Source organism: Helobdella robusta (assembly GCF_000326865.2).
Source record: "Helobdella robusta unplaced genomic scaffold HELROscaffold_2, whole genome shotgun sequence".
NCBI classification, from domain to species: Eukaryota; Metazoa; Annelida; class Clitellata; order Rhynchobdellida; family Glossiphoniidae; genus Helobdella; species Helobdella robusta.
The window spans coordinates 5,584,174-5,601,468 of NW_008704083.1; the positions used below are offsets into that span (position 1 = coordinate 5,584,174).

Below are 17,295 nucleotides of genomic sequence, written 5' to 3' on the forward strand. Positions count from 1 at the left end.
TTAGTGGTTGGGACAACACAACGTTCATGGAAAATAAATTAAATAAATAACTCTCTGTCACTCATACGACACATAAAAATAATCAACACAACGATCAACTAATGGTGATAAATAACACATTAATATACCGTACTCTTTCATCAAACCACCGCACGTGACTGGCGATGCTTATTGTAATATTACGTTAGTTATAATAATATAGCAGCGCCGTTTCTTACAACACTTAAGCCTGATGGTAACAAAAAATCATTACTAGGCAATTCAGATTTATTTGTTTGTCTGTGTTGTGTTTTTGTGTGTTTGTTTGTGTATGTATTCAATGTAAGCTGTCTGTATATTCCATGGCAAGTATTTTTTCTTTGTTTGTTTACATGTTTGTTACAAAATTTAGTGGTATGACAATTCTAGCATTAATTTTATTTAGTTTTTGATCATCGGTTTTGAATTCAATAAGAGGCCTGCTATAGCAGAATTCTTGTCTCCACGACTATAGCCACACGTTAATAACAATAAATAACGTTAAATAATAGTTACTATTGAAATTTCGTGGCAGCAAAACTTAAATAACCATCTTTAAATTTACACGGTATAAAAATAGACGGCCAAAGTTTTTTTTACAGAATTGTTTGGTGCCGCCGTGTGTGGAAAGAGAGCGAGAAAGAGAGGTAAAAGAAGGAGAGAAAGAGAAAAGGGGGCTAGTAAAATACCTATTAAATACGCGCCATAAACAGTTACAGTTCAAATTTATTAAACCCATGTGTCACGTGTTGCTTCCAAGTTTCCAAAACCATATCCACTCCAATATTATAATATAATATCTCTATGTACTACATTTATTTTATTTTATTTATTTAGTCTTTTTCTCGCAATTTTAGGTAGATTATTTTATTTTAAGATTTTCTTTATAATAATCATGTTGTATTCAATTGATCATCAGTTGACATTATGGCTGGTTTGGAAGGTTCAATATGATCGACAAAATTTGCTGGCATAATTTATAATATAACGTTTATTTCGCTGGTACAATATTGATGCAAATGGCGACGAAAAAAGGAAACCGTCAATAGTTTTCACATTTTATGGCATATTTCAATCAATCAATCAATCTATCTATCAATCAATCAATCAATCAACCAACCAATCTATCAACCAATCAATCAATCAATCAATCCATCGATCGATCAATCAATCGATCTATCAATCAATCGATCAATCAATCAAGGCGATCATAAATCGGGGTTTTTAGGTATAATTAATATACTTGATAAGTAGTAACGAATTCAGTTGCTCGTTATCAAGCGATTGAATTGAGCAATCGCCTCGTAAACATATTTCAATTAAAGCTTTCGGAGCTATTTTTCTAAATCATTGTCATTCATACTGTACTCATGTCATCATAAGCTTCTTTGCAAGCCAGAGCAACATTGACGTGGATTTTATATATAAATGTAAAAGTAGAAAAAATGGTTAATATGATAAAAGTAAATGATTGAAACGTTCGAGATTTAAAAAGATTAATATAACAATTAGTAATGAAGCCAGTTGTTACCAATTTATTACCATATACTCCATATACTTAGAATACGTATGAATAGTGTATCCAGTATGTCTGAAAGCCAAGAAAGCCAAATATAATCGTTGTAACTAGAGTTTACTTTTAAAATTAAAATCTTTGTTTACTTTTGTTTTGATTAAAAACTCGTGGCTGAGTATATTTTGCATCGATCGATTTATTAAAACTTTTTGCTTAAAAAATGCAAAACGACGATGTAAGTTTTGAATAACATTTAATTTTTTTAAGTATATTTTACTTTTTTTAAACTTTTGTAATTTAATTCCAGGTTATATGGAGTATTGTGAATGGCAGCCATTGCTCCTTCAAAATTTGGTTGGCTGTACTTTTTTATTCACGGTTTTCATTAAATTAAAGATGATCAACATCTTCGTACATTAATACTTCAAGGATGAAGGTGTCAGCATTTTATTATAATAGTCTTACAGGCTAAGCTGTTAGCCAAATTACAGATTACTTCTTGATCTAAAATTCTAATTAAAACTTTGGTTATCATAACAAAGAGTGTGCGTGATGTTAATAGTTTTCAAAACGTGCATTTGTTTCGGGGTTAGACTCTGACTTAGCTGATTTATAGTTGGCCGAAGACAATGAAACACATTTTTTCTTAATTTAATCAAAACAAATTGTTCTAATATAATTGATATGATATTAATGACATGTATTTGATTGAAAATTGTATTAAAATAATGTGGTACATTGCGACAATATCTAAAAATATAGTGGCTGACTTGAGATGTTTATTAACGTACGCCTTATTTGGCTGACCCCAGAATATCCAATCCATCACAAGTTTCATTGCAACGTTAATTTTATTGGCAAACCAAAGAAACAAAATCCACAAACTGTAAAATCTGCAGAATTTTGAAAATTTTTTATCCGCAATTCGGATGTGAAAATTGACGATTGGAACTGTTTGCAGTAATCTGCTTTGGGCTATTATATGTATTGCATTATTTTATAGATAGCATACTAAAAATTTATTAAAAAATATTGCTATCTTAACTGATATAATCATTGATATTTTCATGTAATGATGAAAATTTCAGCACAAAAACCCAGAAGTTTTGTCGCAATGAATATAACCTGACTGGCCTTTGCAATCGTAGAATGTGTCCACTGGCCAACAGCAGATATGCAACAGTTAGAGAAGAAAAAGGTTTCCTTCGACGAACAATTCAAATTCGATTAATTTTGTTCTGCTTACTTATTTTTAATATACTCTACTTGATTTAATTAACATCTTATATAAATAATTTTTGAATTCTTTATTTCAATGTTTTATTTAACTTGTTTCGACAGGTGTGTGCTATTTGTATATGAAGACAATTGAGAGGTCAGCCTTTCCCGCCCGACTTTGGGAGAAAGTAAAACTAAGCAAAGATTTTGAGAAATCACTCAAACAAATTGATGAAAATCTCATTTACTGGCCTAAGTAAATAAATCTTCAACTAGCTATACCACTATTATATACTTTAATCTAATCTTTTCATATTTCTGATGTGATAATAGTTTCATCAAAGACAAATTAATTAAATTGAAACAATGATTATGTTGACATTTTTATCAGATACATTATCCACAAATGCAAGCAGCGATATACAAGGGTAATGCAGTACTTGGTTCAAATCAGAAAATTGACATTAAAAAGACAGTAAGTTTCTTATTCTTTCTTTCTTGACAGCTTTTAATCCCATTTGTTCAATTTTCTTTATTAGGTTCTTCATCACTATTTCCTTCCAGTAGTTTTTACCTGACCTTTTGCATGATGTATCTCCTGTTTTATCAAAATAGATTAAATTGTGCTGAAATTTTTGGTGTTAAAAGAAATTTTTTATGCATTATTGTGTTTTATTCAAATTTATGTAATGTCTGTATAGAGAAATTTAAAGGGTTTGAATGGTTTTTTCATGGTTCATTATCTCACAATCTGTAATTTTTTGACTGTCTTCAACCATAATGTTTTTTAAATGTCTGTGAAAAGGCAGAAAAATTGTTAGGCCTGTATGAACATCACTGGTTGATATTATTTCAACTGATCCAATTTGACAATTCAGCAAATATTTTATTGCAACATTCATCATTTTGACTAGTAGAAAGTCTTGTTAACATTCAAAGTGATTTGAGAATTAAATGATCTAGAACTGTCTAAATTGCAGTTAGATCAAGGCGTAAAACTTTGGTAAAATACATTATATGTTACTATATTCCAATTGTGCATATGCATACTAATAGTTTTCAAACTAAAATTTTTTCAACACAATGTTATAAAACATAACTTTTATAAATAGTATCCATATTTAATACAGAATTCAAATTAATGCTCCCACAGAAAAAAAATTGTTCCATTGAGTCAAAAGGTCGAAAGAAGAGAAAACAGACGAGAAGTTGGTTTTAAAAACTTCAAATGTTTTGATGATTGGAAAAATTTTCGATCTACCATCTTTATCAGTTTCAATTTCTGGACTTATCACGCCAGTGATTATTTCTTATTGAACTCCGTTCTATTTTTAAAATATAAAATCTGGGCAGTGTGATGGTGTAATGGTTAAGGTGTTTGGCATTGCTGATGCAGTGAGTGGGGTCGAATGTGGAGAGGGTGGGACGCGTCAATTCAACTGTATTTATACATTGTGTTGTAATAATTATAATAATGAGTCTCAGTTCCTTGCCATGGCGCTATATAAAGTGACATTATTATAATAAAAATCTGAATAGGAGAATAAACGTGCGATTGTAACAATTGTGGACATTTTCAATTTTTTTTTTTGGCTCTATCTTACTTGATATCTGAAACTTCAACATTTCTTGCATTTTTTTGCTTCCTGACCACACGCTGTTTATTATTTGATCCCAATCTATTTGGCCCTCAGATACGTTTCTTAGCCTGGGCTAACACAAATGCTCTAAATAACCCAACATTTTTTTACTTCATTCAAGACTTAGAGGCTGTCATATGCTTTCATAGTTTTAATGTACATCAGGCAGCCTGGTTGGATTGTTTCAGAAAAACAATATAATCAAATTAATGAATGCTGATAAGTATTATTCTGTTCAGTTTGCATCAATTAAGACTTAAATGAATATCTAAAAGTCATGTTTTTAGAGCGTTAGCGTTTTATTTTAAAAACTTAGCTTATTTGTTCCTTTTTTCAATCTGACTCTTGCTGTTGTCTGTTTTTTCATAGATCCCCATAGTATCTCAGCATTCTTTCTTACGGCCAACACTGCTAGCCTTAATTGAAAAATTTTAGTTTTTAATGAATATCAGTGTAAAATAGTTATAAAGTTGTTGATTTCTTTCTAGGAAAAGGCTCTTGTTGCCGCTCAACTTGACAATGCCATCGAAAAAGAATTGCTGGAAAGATTGAAAGCAGGAAAGGTCAGTTCATCAATTTGTTACGTTAATTATTATACGTGCACAAGATTACTGTTTCATCTTATTTGCTATAATACAAATTTAATATAAAAACTATCAATCAGTATGGAGAGATATACAACTTCCCTCAACACTCATACAATCAAGCCATGGAACAATTGGAAGTAGACAGTGAGGAGGAAGAGACTGACACTGCTGTCAATGTGAATGCAATTTGTTGTTTTCAAGTTTGAAATATTTATTTTATATAAATGTTAAACAACTTTAGAGCAAACGGTTTATTTTTTGTTATGCTGATTATTTACTACACATCCACCCAGAAATGTTGAACCTAATAATTGAAGTAATCTGATAAAATTATTGTCAAGCTTAATTTTTGGGTTCTTTTCATTTTTTCATTTGCTTAAATTTGTAACTTTGAAGCAGGAAGATGAAGAAGATAACGAATTGGAAGGAGAGAGAGAATTTGTGGAAGATTTTGATGAAAGTGATCTTTCTGACGTAGAGGTAAATATTTTAACACATTTTAGTTTAATTTGAACTTTGGAAATCAAGAAAAGAACACGTTAAGCATTCAGTCGTGCATGCCTGCGTGTTTTCATCTATTTAACTTCGTAAAGCTCAGCTTCTTCAATCAATCTTTTGCTGAATTTTTATTTTAAAAACTCATTTTTCGTTGCTGTCAATTATAATCAATGTTCATTTCTGTAGTGTACAAATCAGAAGCATGACTCACACGCAAATTCCACAACCGCACAATCTAAATGATCTTCAAAAAAAAATCTAACTTCTCCAAACCACAAAACATCCAGCAAATAGTCTCACTTCTAGTTGAGATACCAGACACTAACTTAATATTAAACATGCCGTAATTATTGTGTAATTTACAAATGAAATAATGGTACATCATAAATTTTGACCAATGCTTATTTATTTATTAATTCGTAACCAAATATGTCGTTCCTCAGGATATGGAGGAGGGAGAAGAGGAAGAGGATGATGAAGGTGAAGAAGAAATGAAACAAAAACTTCGCAAAAGGGCAATATTAAAAGTGGAATATGAGGAAGAAGATCGCAAAAGGAGTGAACCGCAAAAGAATAAGATTGCACTCATGAACTGATTATTATAATATGGACTAGTTGAAAGAGGTGGCCATCGGTCTTTGTACATTTGTTTCATAAGAACATTCACTTTTAATATTTACAATATGAGTAGTCCTACACTGAATATAGTACCTGTACGATCTTACGTTGTCCTTTCAATAACATCATGTGCTTGTAAATAACAATGCAAAAGCAATAAAATAAATCAACAACGCTCGGAAGATTTGTGAATTGTTTTACATTTATTTGTTATACATATATAAACAATGTTTACTTCTAAGGTTTTCAAAAATTCCAAACAAAATTTTAAACATAAAACAATGATTGAAAAGCGGCTTATAAATAAACGGTCAGCAAAAATAACAAAGAAAAGTCAGGCTATTTAAAGTAGCTCAAAACCTCAGCCTGCTAAGCTGTTGTGGAGGTATTCTTGGAGGCATGGGTCTCGGTCCTCTAAGTGGTGGAGCCCTTGGGGTCACTTGTGTATTACCAGAAGGCCTTATAAAGGTAGATGGTGTTGTAATGCTAGATGACGTTGGTAAGCTCAAGAGAGGTTTAGATGTGTTCATGGGTAATGAGTTCCTTAAAGAACTTTGTTGAGGTTTTTGTTCTTCTGATTCTTGCGACAGTTTTGTTTTTTGTTGCGGTTGTAGTTGAAAAGAATTTGAAGATTGTGTTTGTTGTTGTTCCGGTAGCGGTAGTAGTGACGGCGTCTGATGGATGAGGGGCTCTCGTTTCTGCTGAACTGGTGGTTGTTGATTTGAAAGCGGTTGCATCTGCTGATTTTGTTCATGTTGAGATAGTTTATCAGCTACGTTTCCTGTGTTTTCAGTATTCTTGTTTACTGGTTCCCACCTAGTTTTTGTCACTCTGTTTCTTCTGTTTTCATCATTACTTTTCATCTCAGTTATGTTGCTCTCAAGTTTGTTCCTACCGTCATTATATGATCTCTCGTCATCTACCTTCCTCTCATTAATGTTGTTAGTGTTGTTAGGATGATTTCTATCCCGATTATTTCTTTGGTATCTCTCATCTCTGTCCCTGTTGTAAGCATCAAAGTGTCTGTCGTTTGCATTACTGCTATTGTTATATGGTTCTCTGATGGGTCTCCTGTCCCCACCCCTCCTATCTCTACTGTCGTAGCCTCTCATATTTGCAGCCTTCCTATCTTCTCGACTGCCACTTCTTGTGGGCCTCCTGTCTTCACGACTCCGACTCCTTGCCGATCTTCTTTCCTCTCGACTGCCGCCATTGTAATTTCTTCTTCTGTCATCTCGACTACGACTCCTCGTTCTGCCTCTATTCCAATCGGCATCATCATCCATTTGATTGCTATAATTTCTCCTTTTGTATGATGGAATAGGCGACTGTTCTCTCGACCTTCTGCTACTCCATCTATCATTCACTCTTTCATCTGCTGCATATCTGCTTCTGCCTCTGTATTCGACGTTATCATCATATTCGTTTCTATCATTCCTATAAAAATCATTGCCACATTCACCGTAGTTGTCAACCTTTGGCTTCCAAATTTCATCTGTGTCCTGTTGACGGCTGTAAAGTATTATGTATTAAATGTTGTTCATTTTATCTATTTCAAAGATGAGTTTATAATTCAATTCAAAATTTTAAAATGTGACGAAACATAATAATTACAAAATTTACATCATAGTTATTGAATATCGTGTTATTTTGGAAGCCAGACCAGTTTAAGAAACCAATTCAATATCTATTCTACTCAAACCCCTGAAGTGCATGCTTATTAAATTTCTCAGAATGCAATGCACTCTCAAACATCAAATGAATGAGTAAAGGTGAATTTTACAGTAGAAATTCGGAATGCCAGACAGAAATGTATAAGATGCTAAAGAACAAGCTAGAATGATTAAGATATGATGTAATAATCGATCTGTGCTAAATTTGTTCGATGGACAGGAAATGGGAAATTAAAAGATGAGAAACAATATGGTTAAATGTAAAAACGGTGCCCAATCATGTTTGGAGATAAAGCAAGAAAAGCCATAAAAAAATACAACCTAGTTAATGAAAAAATGATTTACACCAGGTTTAAAGTATACCCAAGAAATATTGATCTTTATAGCTCATGTTCCAGCCCCAAATCACTCATGAAGAGGTCAAATTATTTATGAACAAATAGAATTAGTAATGAAAACACTATTAAAAAATATCACACTATTGTCTGAGATTGAAATGCAAAAAATGGTAATAATATTAAACTGAAGGAAGATGCTATGGGAAATATGGCCTAGGAGACAGGTATGAAAGTGGTGAAAGATTAAAAGAATTTGAAAGTGGTGAAAGATTAAAAGAATTTGCAAGAATCAAAAATGTACATAGCAAAAACGAAAAAATCATCAAAAAATAGAAATCACAAGATGGAAAATCCGTGAACATAAACAGATTTGCTGTTTTAAAAAAGAATAGAAGTGGGTGTATTAAAAGGACTGTGAAAATTCATAAATCAACAAAATAGATGGACATCATTAGCCTCAACTATCTTATGAAATTAAAGAAGATCATTGATTGATTGCAATTATCCTATTTTTGAAAAATATAAAATGAAACAATAAAATTGAAAAAAAGGTAGTACAATCTGTTGAGATTATATGGCATAAAGTCCATCAATGGTTTAATGCCAGAGCCTTGTCTTTCTTCATTATTCATGGGCCATCTGCTGCTCTGCATCTCATGATCACTGCTTGTTTGTTGATGTTGCTCTGAATTTTGCGAGTATCTCACATCTGTATCTGTCAGCCTGTAATCACTAGCTTGCTGAAACAAATTTTGTGGGTATTGTCGTTGATCAGTCTGATGTTGTAGTTGTTCTTGGTACATTAGCTGTTGCTGTTGAAGCGGCAGTTGCTGTGGTGGTGGTTCTTGTTTCAACACTGATGGCTGGTTTTGGCTTAAATAATCTGCAGTAGTTTTTATTGAATGAAATGTGGAAGAAAATGGAGGAGGTATTGATAAGTCAGGCATGTCGAAGGATCTTGTTGTAATTGAGTTTGTTGTAAATGGTTCATATTTATTGATCTGATATGGAGTGCTTGTCTTATAATTTAATTCATCTTTTTGTCCATCCTCCTGCTTATAATGTTGCTGCTGCTGTAAAGGTTTAGATATTGATTGACTAGGATACTGCATTGGAAGACTTTCATTTTGTTGTGGCCCACTTTGTTGTTGCCCACCTTGTTGTTGTGAATGTCTTTCTTGAGAATGTTGTTGTAAGTGTTGTTGCAGCATACCATATGGTTTCTGTGAGAAGTTGTCATGTTGCTGATGCTCCAACCGTTCCTGCACATAAGGTTGTTGTTCACGAGGTTGCTTCAATGGAGACAACAAATCATCATTTGATTTCAACACCTTTTTGTTCTCTATCTGACCAAATCCTACATTCATCTGTTAATTGATCAATATAGCATTTGTCAAAAAAATTCAGGTAGCAAAATCTATAAAAATAAAAGATTAAACCCAAAAATCTTTACAACTTTGATCTTAAGAAGTCATGCTAAATTAAACAAAAAGTTGAAACTTCCAAAAGCTATGATGCTTAACAATGTTATACATAGCTAACATTCAAACGTGCTATTAAGTATATATAATCTGATATTGATTGCTGCTGCCGCTGCATTGAATAATAATTATATCTGTTATAATTGAAAAAAAAAATTTCATTACCACTAAAAATTCAAAAAATTGAAACTAATAAGAAAAATTATTTTGCATAGGACTATTTCCAAAACAGAAAATGACAAAAAAATAAACAAACAAATAAATAAATAAAAACTAATCATAAGAAGTGACAACTCGATAAATGCATGTAATAAATTTTAGTACGGACATTATTGTTGCTGCTACTGTTGTTGTTGCTACTGTTGTTGCTGTTATTAGGAAGACTTGTACTGCTCAATCTTTTTCTAGATGGTAGTTTGAGGCTTCCCTCCTCATTGTATCTGTAGATTAATAAATTGTAATTATTTAACATGCAATCTATAATGGATTGGCTCAATGATTTAATTATCATGCAAAAAACTCAGATATCAATAAGTTATCAATAATCTTGAAATGAACAGACAAAACACCACAGTACAACAGCACTGAACGAACTGATTGACTAGTTGACAGGAAGCATCCTTCCCAAGTTCAATCCAGATGACTTCGTCAATGTGTTCATCTACCTCTGCATCAGGCAGAGAATAGTTCATTTTCATCTCCATCACTGCCTCTTCTGGTACTACTTTACCTGAATTGTGTTCAATTAACAACAGTTCACGTTCATTCTGAATGGAATGAATCTTTAGAATTACTAAACAAATTTATTCTTGTGATTGAATGAAAAACAATGCTCTATTTTAATGCTCTGTTGATTAATGGAAAGTTCATGAAATGTTCATAACCAGAAATCATTTTACACTCAATTAATTTGTCAATTTTACAATAACTTGAATGAATGAATGGATGAAAGAATGAATGAATGAATGAATGAATGAATGAATAAATGAGCAGAGTTTTTTAGAGATGTAAAGTATTGCACCTTCTTCAAATGTCCTCTTCCACTCTCTTCTTTTCAACTCATCATCTTCAGGCTGCAGCACAGCACAAATCCTCTTGAACCCCACAAAATTTTTCATCTTTCGTTTGCGAGCAGTTGCATACACGTTCGTCTGGTCAATTATGTAATGGCGCAACTTCCTGCTTGCTGGATTCCGATTTTTAAATTGTTAAAACAATAGAATCCAAAATATTATATTATATAAAAATTTTCTTCATTATCAATATGAAATGAGAAACACAAATAATAATGAAGCAACAAAAAAGAACCTATGAAGAAAATTTTGTTGAGACAACTAGTTGCTTGTTGGATGAGTACCTCCCACCTTCCACTATAGTTGTTCTTTCTTGGTAGACCCATGACCTTCATCTTGTCGATCAGGTCATCGGTCCCAATGATGTTGTACATTTTCTCTGGGTGATCTCGGAACATCTTTCGTGCCCATGTAGTTTTTCCTGAACCAGGCAGGCCAACAACCATTATCACCTGTTTCAATTGTAGTCATTAGCTTAATATTAATAATCATCAACAACAGCAATAAAAACACTACCACCATCAACCTTATACTCATCACTGCCAAAACAACCACAATCACCAATGGTAACCTCGCAATCAGATTTGGATTGAGGTGGCTTAGGACCAGGTGCCGTGTACATTGGAGATATGTTGTTTATGAAGACATGATCATGGTTGACGTACTGCACTGGACACCATGAAGACTGCTGGCCAAAGTTTACTTCAAATCTGTAGATAAAATAAAGAAGAAATTGAGACTAATTGATAACTTTTCTCCAACATTTAGCAACACATCTATTCAGAAAGATGTTGAAAAACAATGATGCATGTATGCATGTGTGTGGTGTGTGCGTGCAAGCAGATAAACTCAGCAATAAACACTAGGTCATAATTCTTACAAATTAATAATAAGGTTTGGAAGCACGTTCATCTAACCTGCAGTTCTTGGAGAGAATGTGAGGGAACATGGCATGACTCTTCTGATCAACTTTGAATCCATGCAACGGTGAAGCCACGCCCAGCCACAGGCCATTTTTAGCAAACGAGATTGATGCAGGTTTCGAATCCAAATCCAAAAACGCCGTAATGACATCGCCAATAGTGTACGCTTCACCATAATCACTAAATTTGTTGTTGGTAGAGAACTTTCCTGTTCCTCCATAACCCCAGGAATCCTGTTCCTCCCCTAGACATCATCATTTGTAAAAAAATAAAATAAAATAGCGATTTAATAATATTAATTAAACAACACTTAAACATTAAGTAAATATCTCATCACATCTCAACTACAGGAGAATATTCACAAATGATAGAATATTGAAATATAATATAAATGATGAATGAATTGTGAGTGAATGATATAGATGAAAAAAGAGACTTAGTCACCGAGTTGTAATGACGCATGCACCATGGACCATCCAATCCTCAGCAGGTGAGGTGACGTTTCAATGTGGTTCTCACCGAAATCAGCTGCCAGATGCTCCAAGATACGGACCTCATACATGACCTATAATTTGAACACAAAATATGAATGGAAGAAATCATTTTTCACGTGTTTCATTATTTATGACAAAATCCATATGTTCACTACACTTGACAATGATTTTAATAAATTTATCATCCTAACCATTAATGACAATGCATTCTTACAATAGCAATAAAAAACCAGGTTGAAAATGGTAAAACAGCCTAGCCTTCCTTTCATTTAAATCAGAAGACATCAAATTGTAAATACACTAATCAGTGAACAACTACCACCTACCTTTCCTCTGGTGACTCCACAATTGGCCTTCACACCTCCCCAACAAAAACAAAATCCAGAGGGTGCCGTCAAATTTTTTGCTTCAGACCTACAGTTTTTAAAATATGAAAACAATTTCAGTGAAAAAAATCTCATCCCACTATTACAATTTGTAATGTTACATTTGACACTTAATAAACCAACAAAAGAAAAACATAATTGTTACAAATTTTTTATTAAATTTACATCAGAGACTCAGTATACAAAAACTTATTTACATACCCATTTCTGTAAATTTCCAAATGTAGGTCTGAAATGAATGAATCAAGCTGGAACGGAGATTCCATTTCAACTAGTGGCTTGATTGAATCACTGCCATCAGAAATCTGGTGAAAATGTGCAGGGACATTGGAGTTGATGTGGGGATACAATGACTGAATGCTGTTGACGTTTTTTGAATTACTGTTCGTCTTAAGTTGCTGATCTAAATTGAGAGTTGATGGTTGTTTGTTTAATGAGGATTGTTGCAGTAATGAAGACTGTGGCAGAGGTAACACTTGTTGGTGCTGAGGTTTAGGCTGCTGTTGCATGGCAAACTCGTTTGGTAACATAAAACTAGGAGGTGGAACATCAAATGCAGTCGGGACAATTGGTCTATTATGGAAAGTTGATTTTGGAACTGTTGAAAGCAAATTTTTTTTTATTTATTAACTTATTAAAACTAACTATACTAATTACTAAACTAAAAAAAACAACCACTTCAAACATCTAGGTAAATTTAAAAACATCAATTATTGATGAATAAAAAGAAGGTAACTACTTTATGCTTAGGGCCTATAATATATAAGGTTAGGTTAGGCATTATAATTATAGAATTATATTATAATACTAATACAGAAAACCAACATTAAAAAATTATTTCTTAAAAATGAATAAAATCAAATAAAAAAAAATTTTTAAATAAATAAATTCGAAATTTTATTTTTAATAACTAATTAAACTATCTATTTATAATTCTATATACACTCTATATAATATATATAATATAATAATACACTATACTTTCAATAGCAGCTGAAGGATGCACCTGCCTGATGTGGCCCATTGAAACTGCAGGAGGATGAATAACTGGAGGACGAACTAGGAGTGGAGAAAGGAGCGACGAAGCGTTCAGTTGGTTCCGGATCATATTCTCTTGAATTGCACGACCTACGTCATTTGCCGGAGTTGATAGTCCAGTTAATCCACCGCCGGCTATCAAATTTAAATGACGAGGTGGAATCATGATGGCGGATCCGGGGGTGACCATCGTGCTCAATGGCGGCCTTTGCAGCGAACTGAATAACGGGGGGCCAAAATTGAAGTTCATTGCACGGAATAGTGATCAACCACCAAAAACAAATGTAAACATTAACAAGATCAAAAAGTAAAACTAAAATCTAATGAAGAGAAACACCAATGAGGAATAAAGTTTTACTAATATGCAAGCTGTTTATAATAAATAAAACAAATAAATTTTTGTCAATTTGAAATTATTTTTAATTGAAAAAATTTTAAATTTAAAAAATTTTAATTATTTCATTTTAAAACAATTGTTAAATTTTAATTGTTTTTGAAAATATTAAATTTAATTACATTGACGTTTCATAGTCTTTGATTGATTATATTCTTTTTTGTGGCCAAGTATGTTTATTCATCACGCACTTTGGAAGACATTTTGAATATTCATTGGTCACGATCGATCGTTCGTTTTTTAAATTTAAAAACTTTTTCGGGAATTTGTAAACTTTGTTTTGTAAGAAATATTTCAGAAACTTGTTAGTGCAACTAATTTTTGATTGCTATGTTTTTGGAGTTATTTTCATCAGAGTATTTGTGTAATTATTCATCGTGAAGATATACTGCATTAATATTCATTCAAGATGTCGGCATTGAAAGGCTAGTGTTTGCATTTTTGTTTGAATATTTGAATATATTAATAAGTAAAAAAATCTTTTTGTTTTTCATCTATTTAATTCAGCGATGCGATGAATATTAATTCGTCATTTTTCTAACGGCGCTAACGGGAAGTCTTTTTGCCAGGTGTCAATCACCCAGACAAAAAATAAAAATTTTTCGCTGGCTCATTCTAACTTTTCTCCCTGCTACCAAGAAGTTTTTTAGTCTAGAATAGATTTGTTTGAGTTGACTTGCATGGTTAAGAACTGGTTCAGTTAGACGAGTGTTACTGTTAAGAGGAGAGTTATTTTTATTATCAATCAATCACCACAATCAACAGTTGATTTGATAGTGTGGTCTGTTGTAATGATAAAAATTATGTCCCAAACGTGAGAATCTGGTGTTAAGAAGCCTTAATTAAGGCTTAAGCGTTAAGGAAGGGTTTCAAAAATAAGGTGTCTCATTTAGATTTAATTTACTTTACTAAGATAATGATAATGTTCTGCCATTTGTCACCTTCTGATCAGTTTCCATATTGATGTTATTATTTTACATTGCAACATCAAACAAAGTTGTTTCTTTTTAGCCCATTTTTTGATCTAGTCATTTTTATCCACTTTTCAAGATATTCAATTGTGGTGCATCTTTCCTCTTTATAATTAGCCTCCTAATTAAGTTTTCCAGTTTCAAAATGAACTCAAAATGTGAACAAACTTGTAAAATTTCATGTGGAAATTATTTTAATTTGAAATATTTTATATAAAATAAGATTAATATCAGCAACAAAAAATAAAGATTTACTATTTTTTGTGTTAAACAGAAAAAGTATGTGGATCTTATATTTTGCAGTTGATGAATGTTCTGAATAGATATTGCAACATCATATTGTACTGTACATACAGTTCAATACGGTTGTTTAACTTTCTTGAGCTCATTTGTTGAACTTTTGAAATTTTCATTTGGTAATTTAATCAAAACATTGATGAAGTTTCCAAGTTATATGGTTGCAATTTAATATTAATATTTGACGGTTTTTTCGAATCCAAAATGCAAAAGCATTTGGATTCAAAATGTGTAAATGCATTATCAACACTAAATGTGACACCTCCATAAGTCAAAGGATCATAATTCAGAGCATGTGCCATTTGGAAATAAGTTACTTTTTCATATAGTTAGAAATAAACCCACATTGCTTAATATGAGCCAACTGAAGTGTTTTGAAAATTCTCTCTCGAAGAGAAACTAGTGCACATTGAAATTTTTTAAAGTTGTTTGGTAAATAGAAGATAAATGTTATGAATAATTTAGAATCTGATTCCCAAGAGTCATCAAATAGCAGTACATAGCACTTAAATTTGACTATGAGCAGTCTAGCTCTTCCTGCCTAACATTAAAGTTTTTAGGTTATGTATATAACTATATATTAAAGTTAAAACTCTTGACATTTTTCATCATCAATTGCATGTTCTGAAAGAAAATCAATGTTCATTTATTATTACAATTGATTATTATATTTATTGAAAACAATCACAATTGGACTTGATTTTTGATGCAGAAAATTTTCCACTTCTAATTTGTATGCTATTACAATCACCTAAATTTTTAATTGCATTGTTGATATGAGTCATTAATATCAATATCATTTCAGAAGTTGAGTTATTTCAAAACCTTTGCAGTAATTTCTTGTGTTGATGTTGCCTTGTTTAATGAATATTAATTTGCATTATAACTAATTATTTTTGATGTGTGCTCATTATTATTCGAATATGCAGTGGATTCATTTGAATATGATTTTAATTTGTGCTGTATGAGCAATAACTGTGTGTTTGTGGTGTGTGTGTGTGGTGTATGTGTGTTTGCATGAATGATGCAGATGTGTGAGTTAAAATTTAAATTGGGAGCATTCAAATAAATTGAAATTTATTTGTCACAGGCAGTGAAGATCATGCACATGCATCAAAGTCCAACAACCAGATACCCAGTATTGATCTTGTTAGTTGTGTTATTCAGATGTTCAGTAACTTTGAATTGATATTTGTGAATGGTTTTGGAAGAATGCAATTAGGAATTGAATTATGCTTATATTATTAAAAAAATAGATGACGTTTCTGGCCAACAATCAAAAAGGTCTTCAGACTATTCCTCTGCAACTGAGTGGTAACAGTGCTCAACAACTGAAGCAGCTATCCGCAGCACCTCAACCACAGACACAACTGCCCCTTGTTTCAGGACTTTTGTTACCAAATGCTATAGGACAGCAGCAGTTCTTGCAGGTACTTTATTAATTTTGTTAAAAAATTTTGCTTCATTCACTTTCTGCATTAACAACAGTGTTACTTAATTTTTCCCTCGTCAAGATACCGGTCAATCTAGGAAATGGATTGCAGCTGTCATCATCTTCTGTGCCACATGATATTAATTTATTACAAGCTCAACTTCCTCAGCCTGGTCAAGTGTGTATTTGTTTGATAATTTTTTTTCTGTCACAATGTAAAATAGTTACATTACTGAATTGTCGTGTTTTTAGCTAAATCAATCTTAACAGTGGCATCAACAGAAATTGAACCTATAACCATCGCAATGGTTAGCTTAGTTAACTGTCGTCCATCATCCTTATTTAACAGCACACTATCAGATGCATAACATTATTTTAAAATCACTCCTGCCAGATTATGTTATATCAATTTTGCAGGCTATATTTGTTGTTTGAGTCGCAAATCACTGGCTTGTAAGAATTTTAAAAGTTTAAACATTTGCACCCAGTGGATTCACTATGCTTAAGTGCACACACAAATATGTATACATATATGTATATTTTTACAGTATTGTATGAATTCTACCAAATTGTTGGCATTAATAAATTTAAAGTTTGTGTTTTCAATTTTCCTTACTAGAATTTTCTGGAAATTGTTCAATTTATTGAAAATAAAATTATTATTCAAGTTCATCATGAAAATTTTATAAAACTGTTGTTG

At 32.1% G+C, this 17,295-nt stretch overlaps 3 protein-coding genes across 3 annotated transcripts in view; 2 read left to right on the plus strand and 1 right to left on the minus strand.

Moving 5' to 3' along the window:
• Positions 1–1,841: 1,841 nt before the first annotated feature.
• HELRODRAFT_63882 (hypothetical protein) lies at positions 1,842–5,492 on the plus strand (the record flags this gene model as incomplete). Its single annotated transcript, XM_009017445.1, has 8 exons — positions 1,842–1,888; positions 2,623–2,732; positions 2,876–3,008; positions 3,144–3,227; positions 3,906–3,960; positions 4,881–4,955; positions 5,057–5,171; positions 5,383–5,492. Coding segments are annotated over 8 exons (729 nt in total), but the record flags the coding sequence as incomplete, so codon positions are not given.
• Positions 5,493–9,864: 4,372 nt separating this feature from the next.
• Positions 9,865–12,538, minus strand: HELRODRAFT_64249 (hypothetical protein; the record flags this gene model as incomplete). Its single annotated transcript, XM_009017446.1, has 8 exons — positions 9,865–10,027; positions 10,182–10,317; positions 10,609–10,773; positions 10,896–11,112; positions 11,232–11,370; positions 11,578–11,827; positions 12,028–12,148; positions 12,404–12,538. The coding sequence occupies 8 exons, from the start codon at positions 12,536–12,538 to the stop codon at positions 9,865–9,867; spliced, it is 1,326 nt and encodes a 441-aa protein (XP_009015694.1).
• Positions 12,539–14,924: 2,386 nt separating this feature from the next.
• Positions 14,925–17,295, plus strand: part of HELRODRAFT_188329 (hypothetical protein) — a 4,900-nt gene continuing 2,529 nt past the window's right edge. Inside the window, exons 1-3 of the mRNA XM_009017447.1 lie at positions 14,925–15,475; positions 16,254–16,312; positions 16,420–16,593. Of these exons, the coding sequence (XP_009015695.1) occupies positions 15,391–15,475; positions 16,254–16,312; positions 16,420–16,593 (318 nt within the window). The 5' untranslated portion in view covers positions 14,925–15,390. The remainder of the gene's footprint in view (positions 15,476–16,253; positions 16,313–16,419; positions 16,594–17,295) is intronic.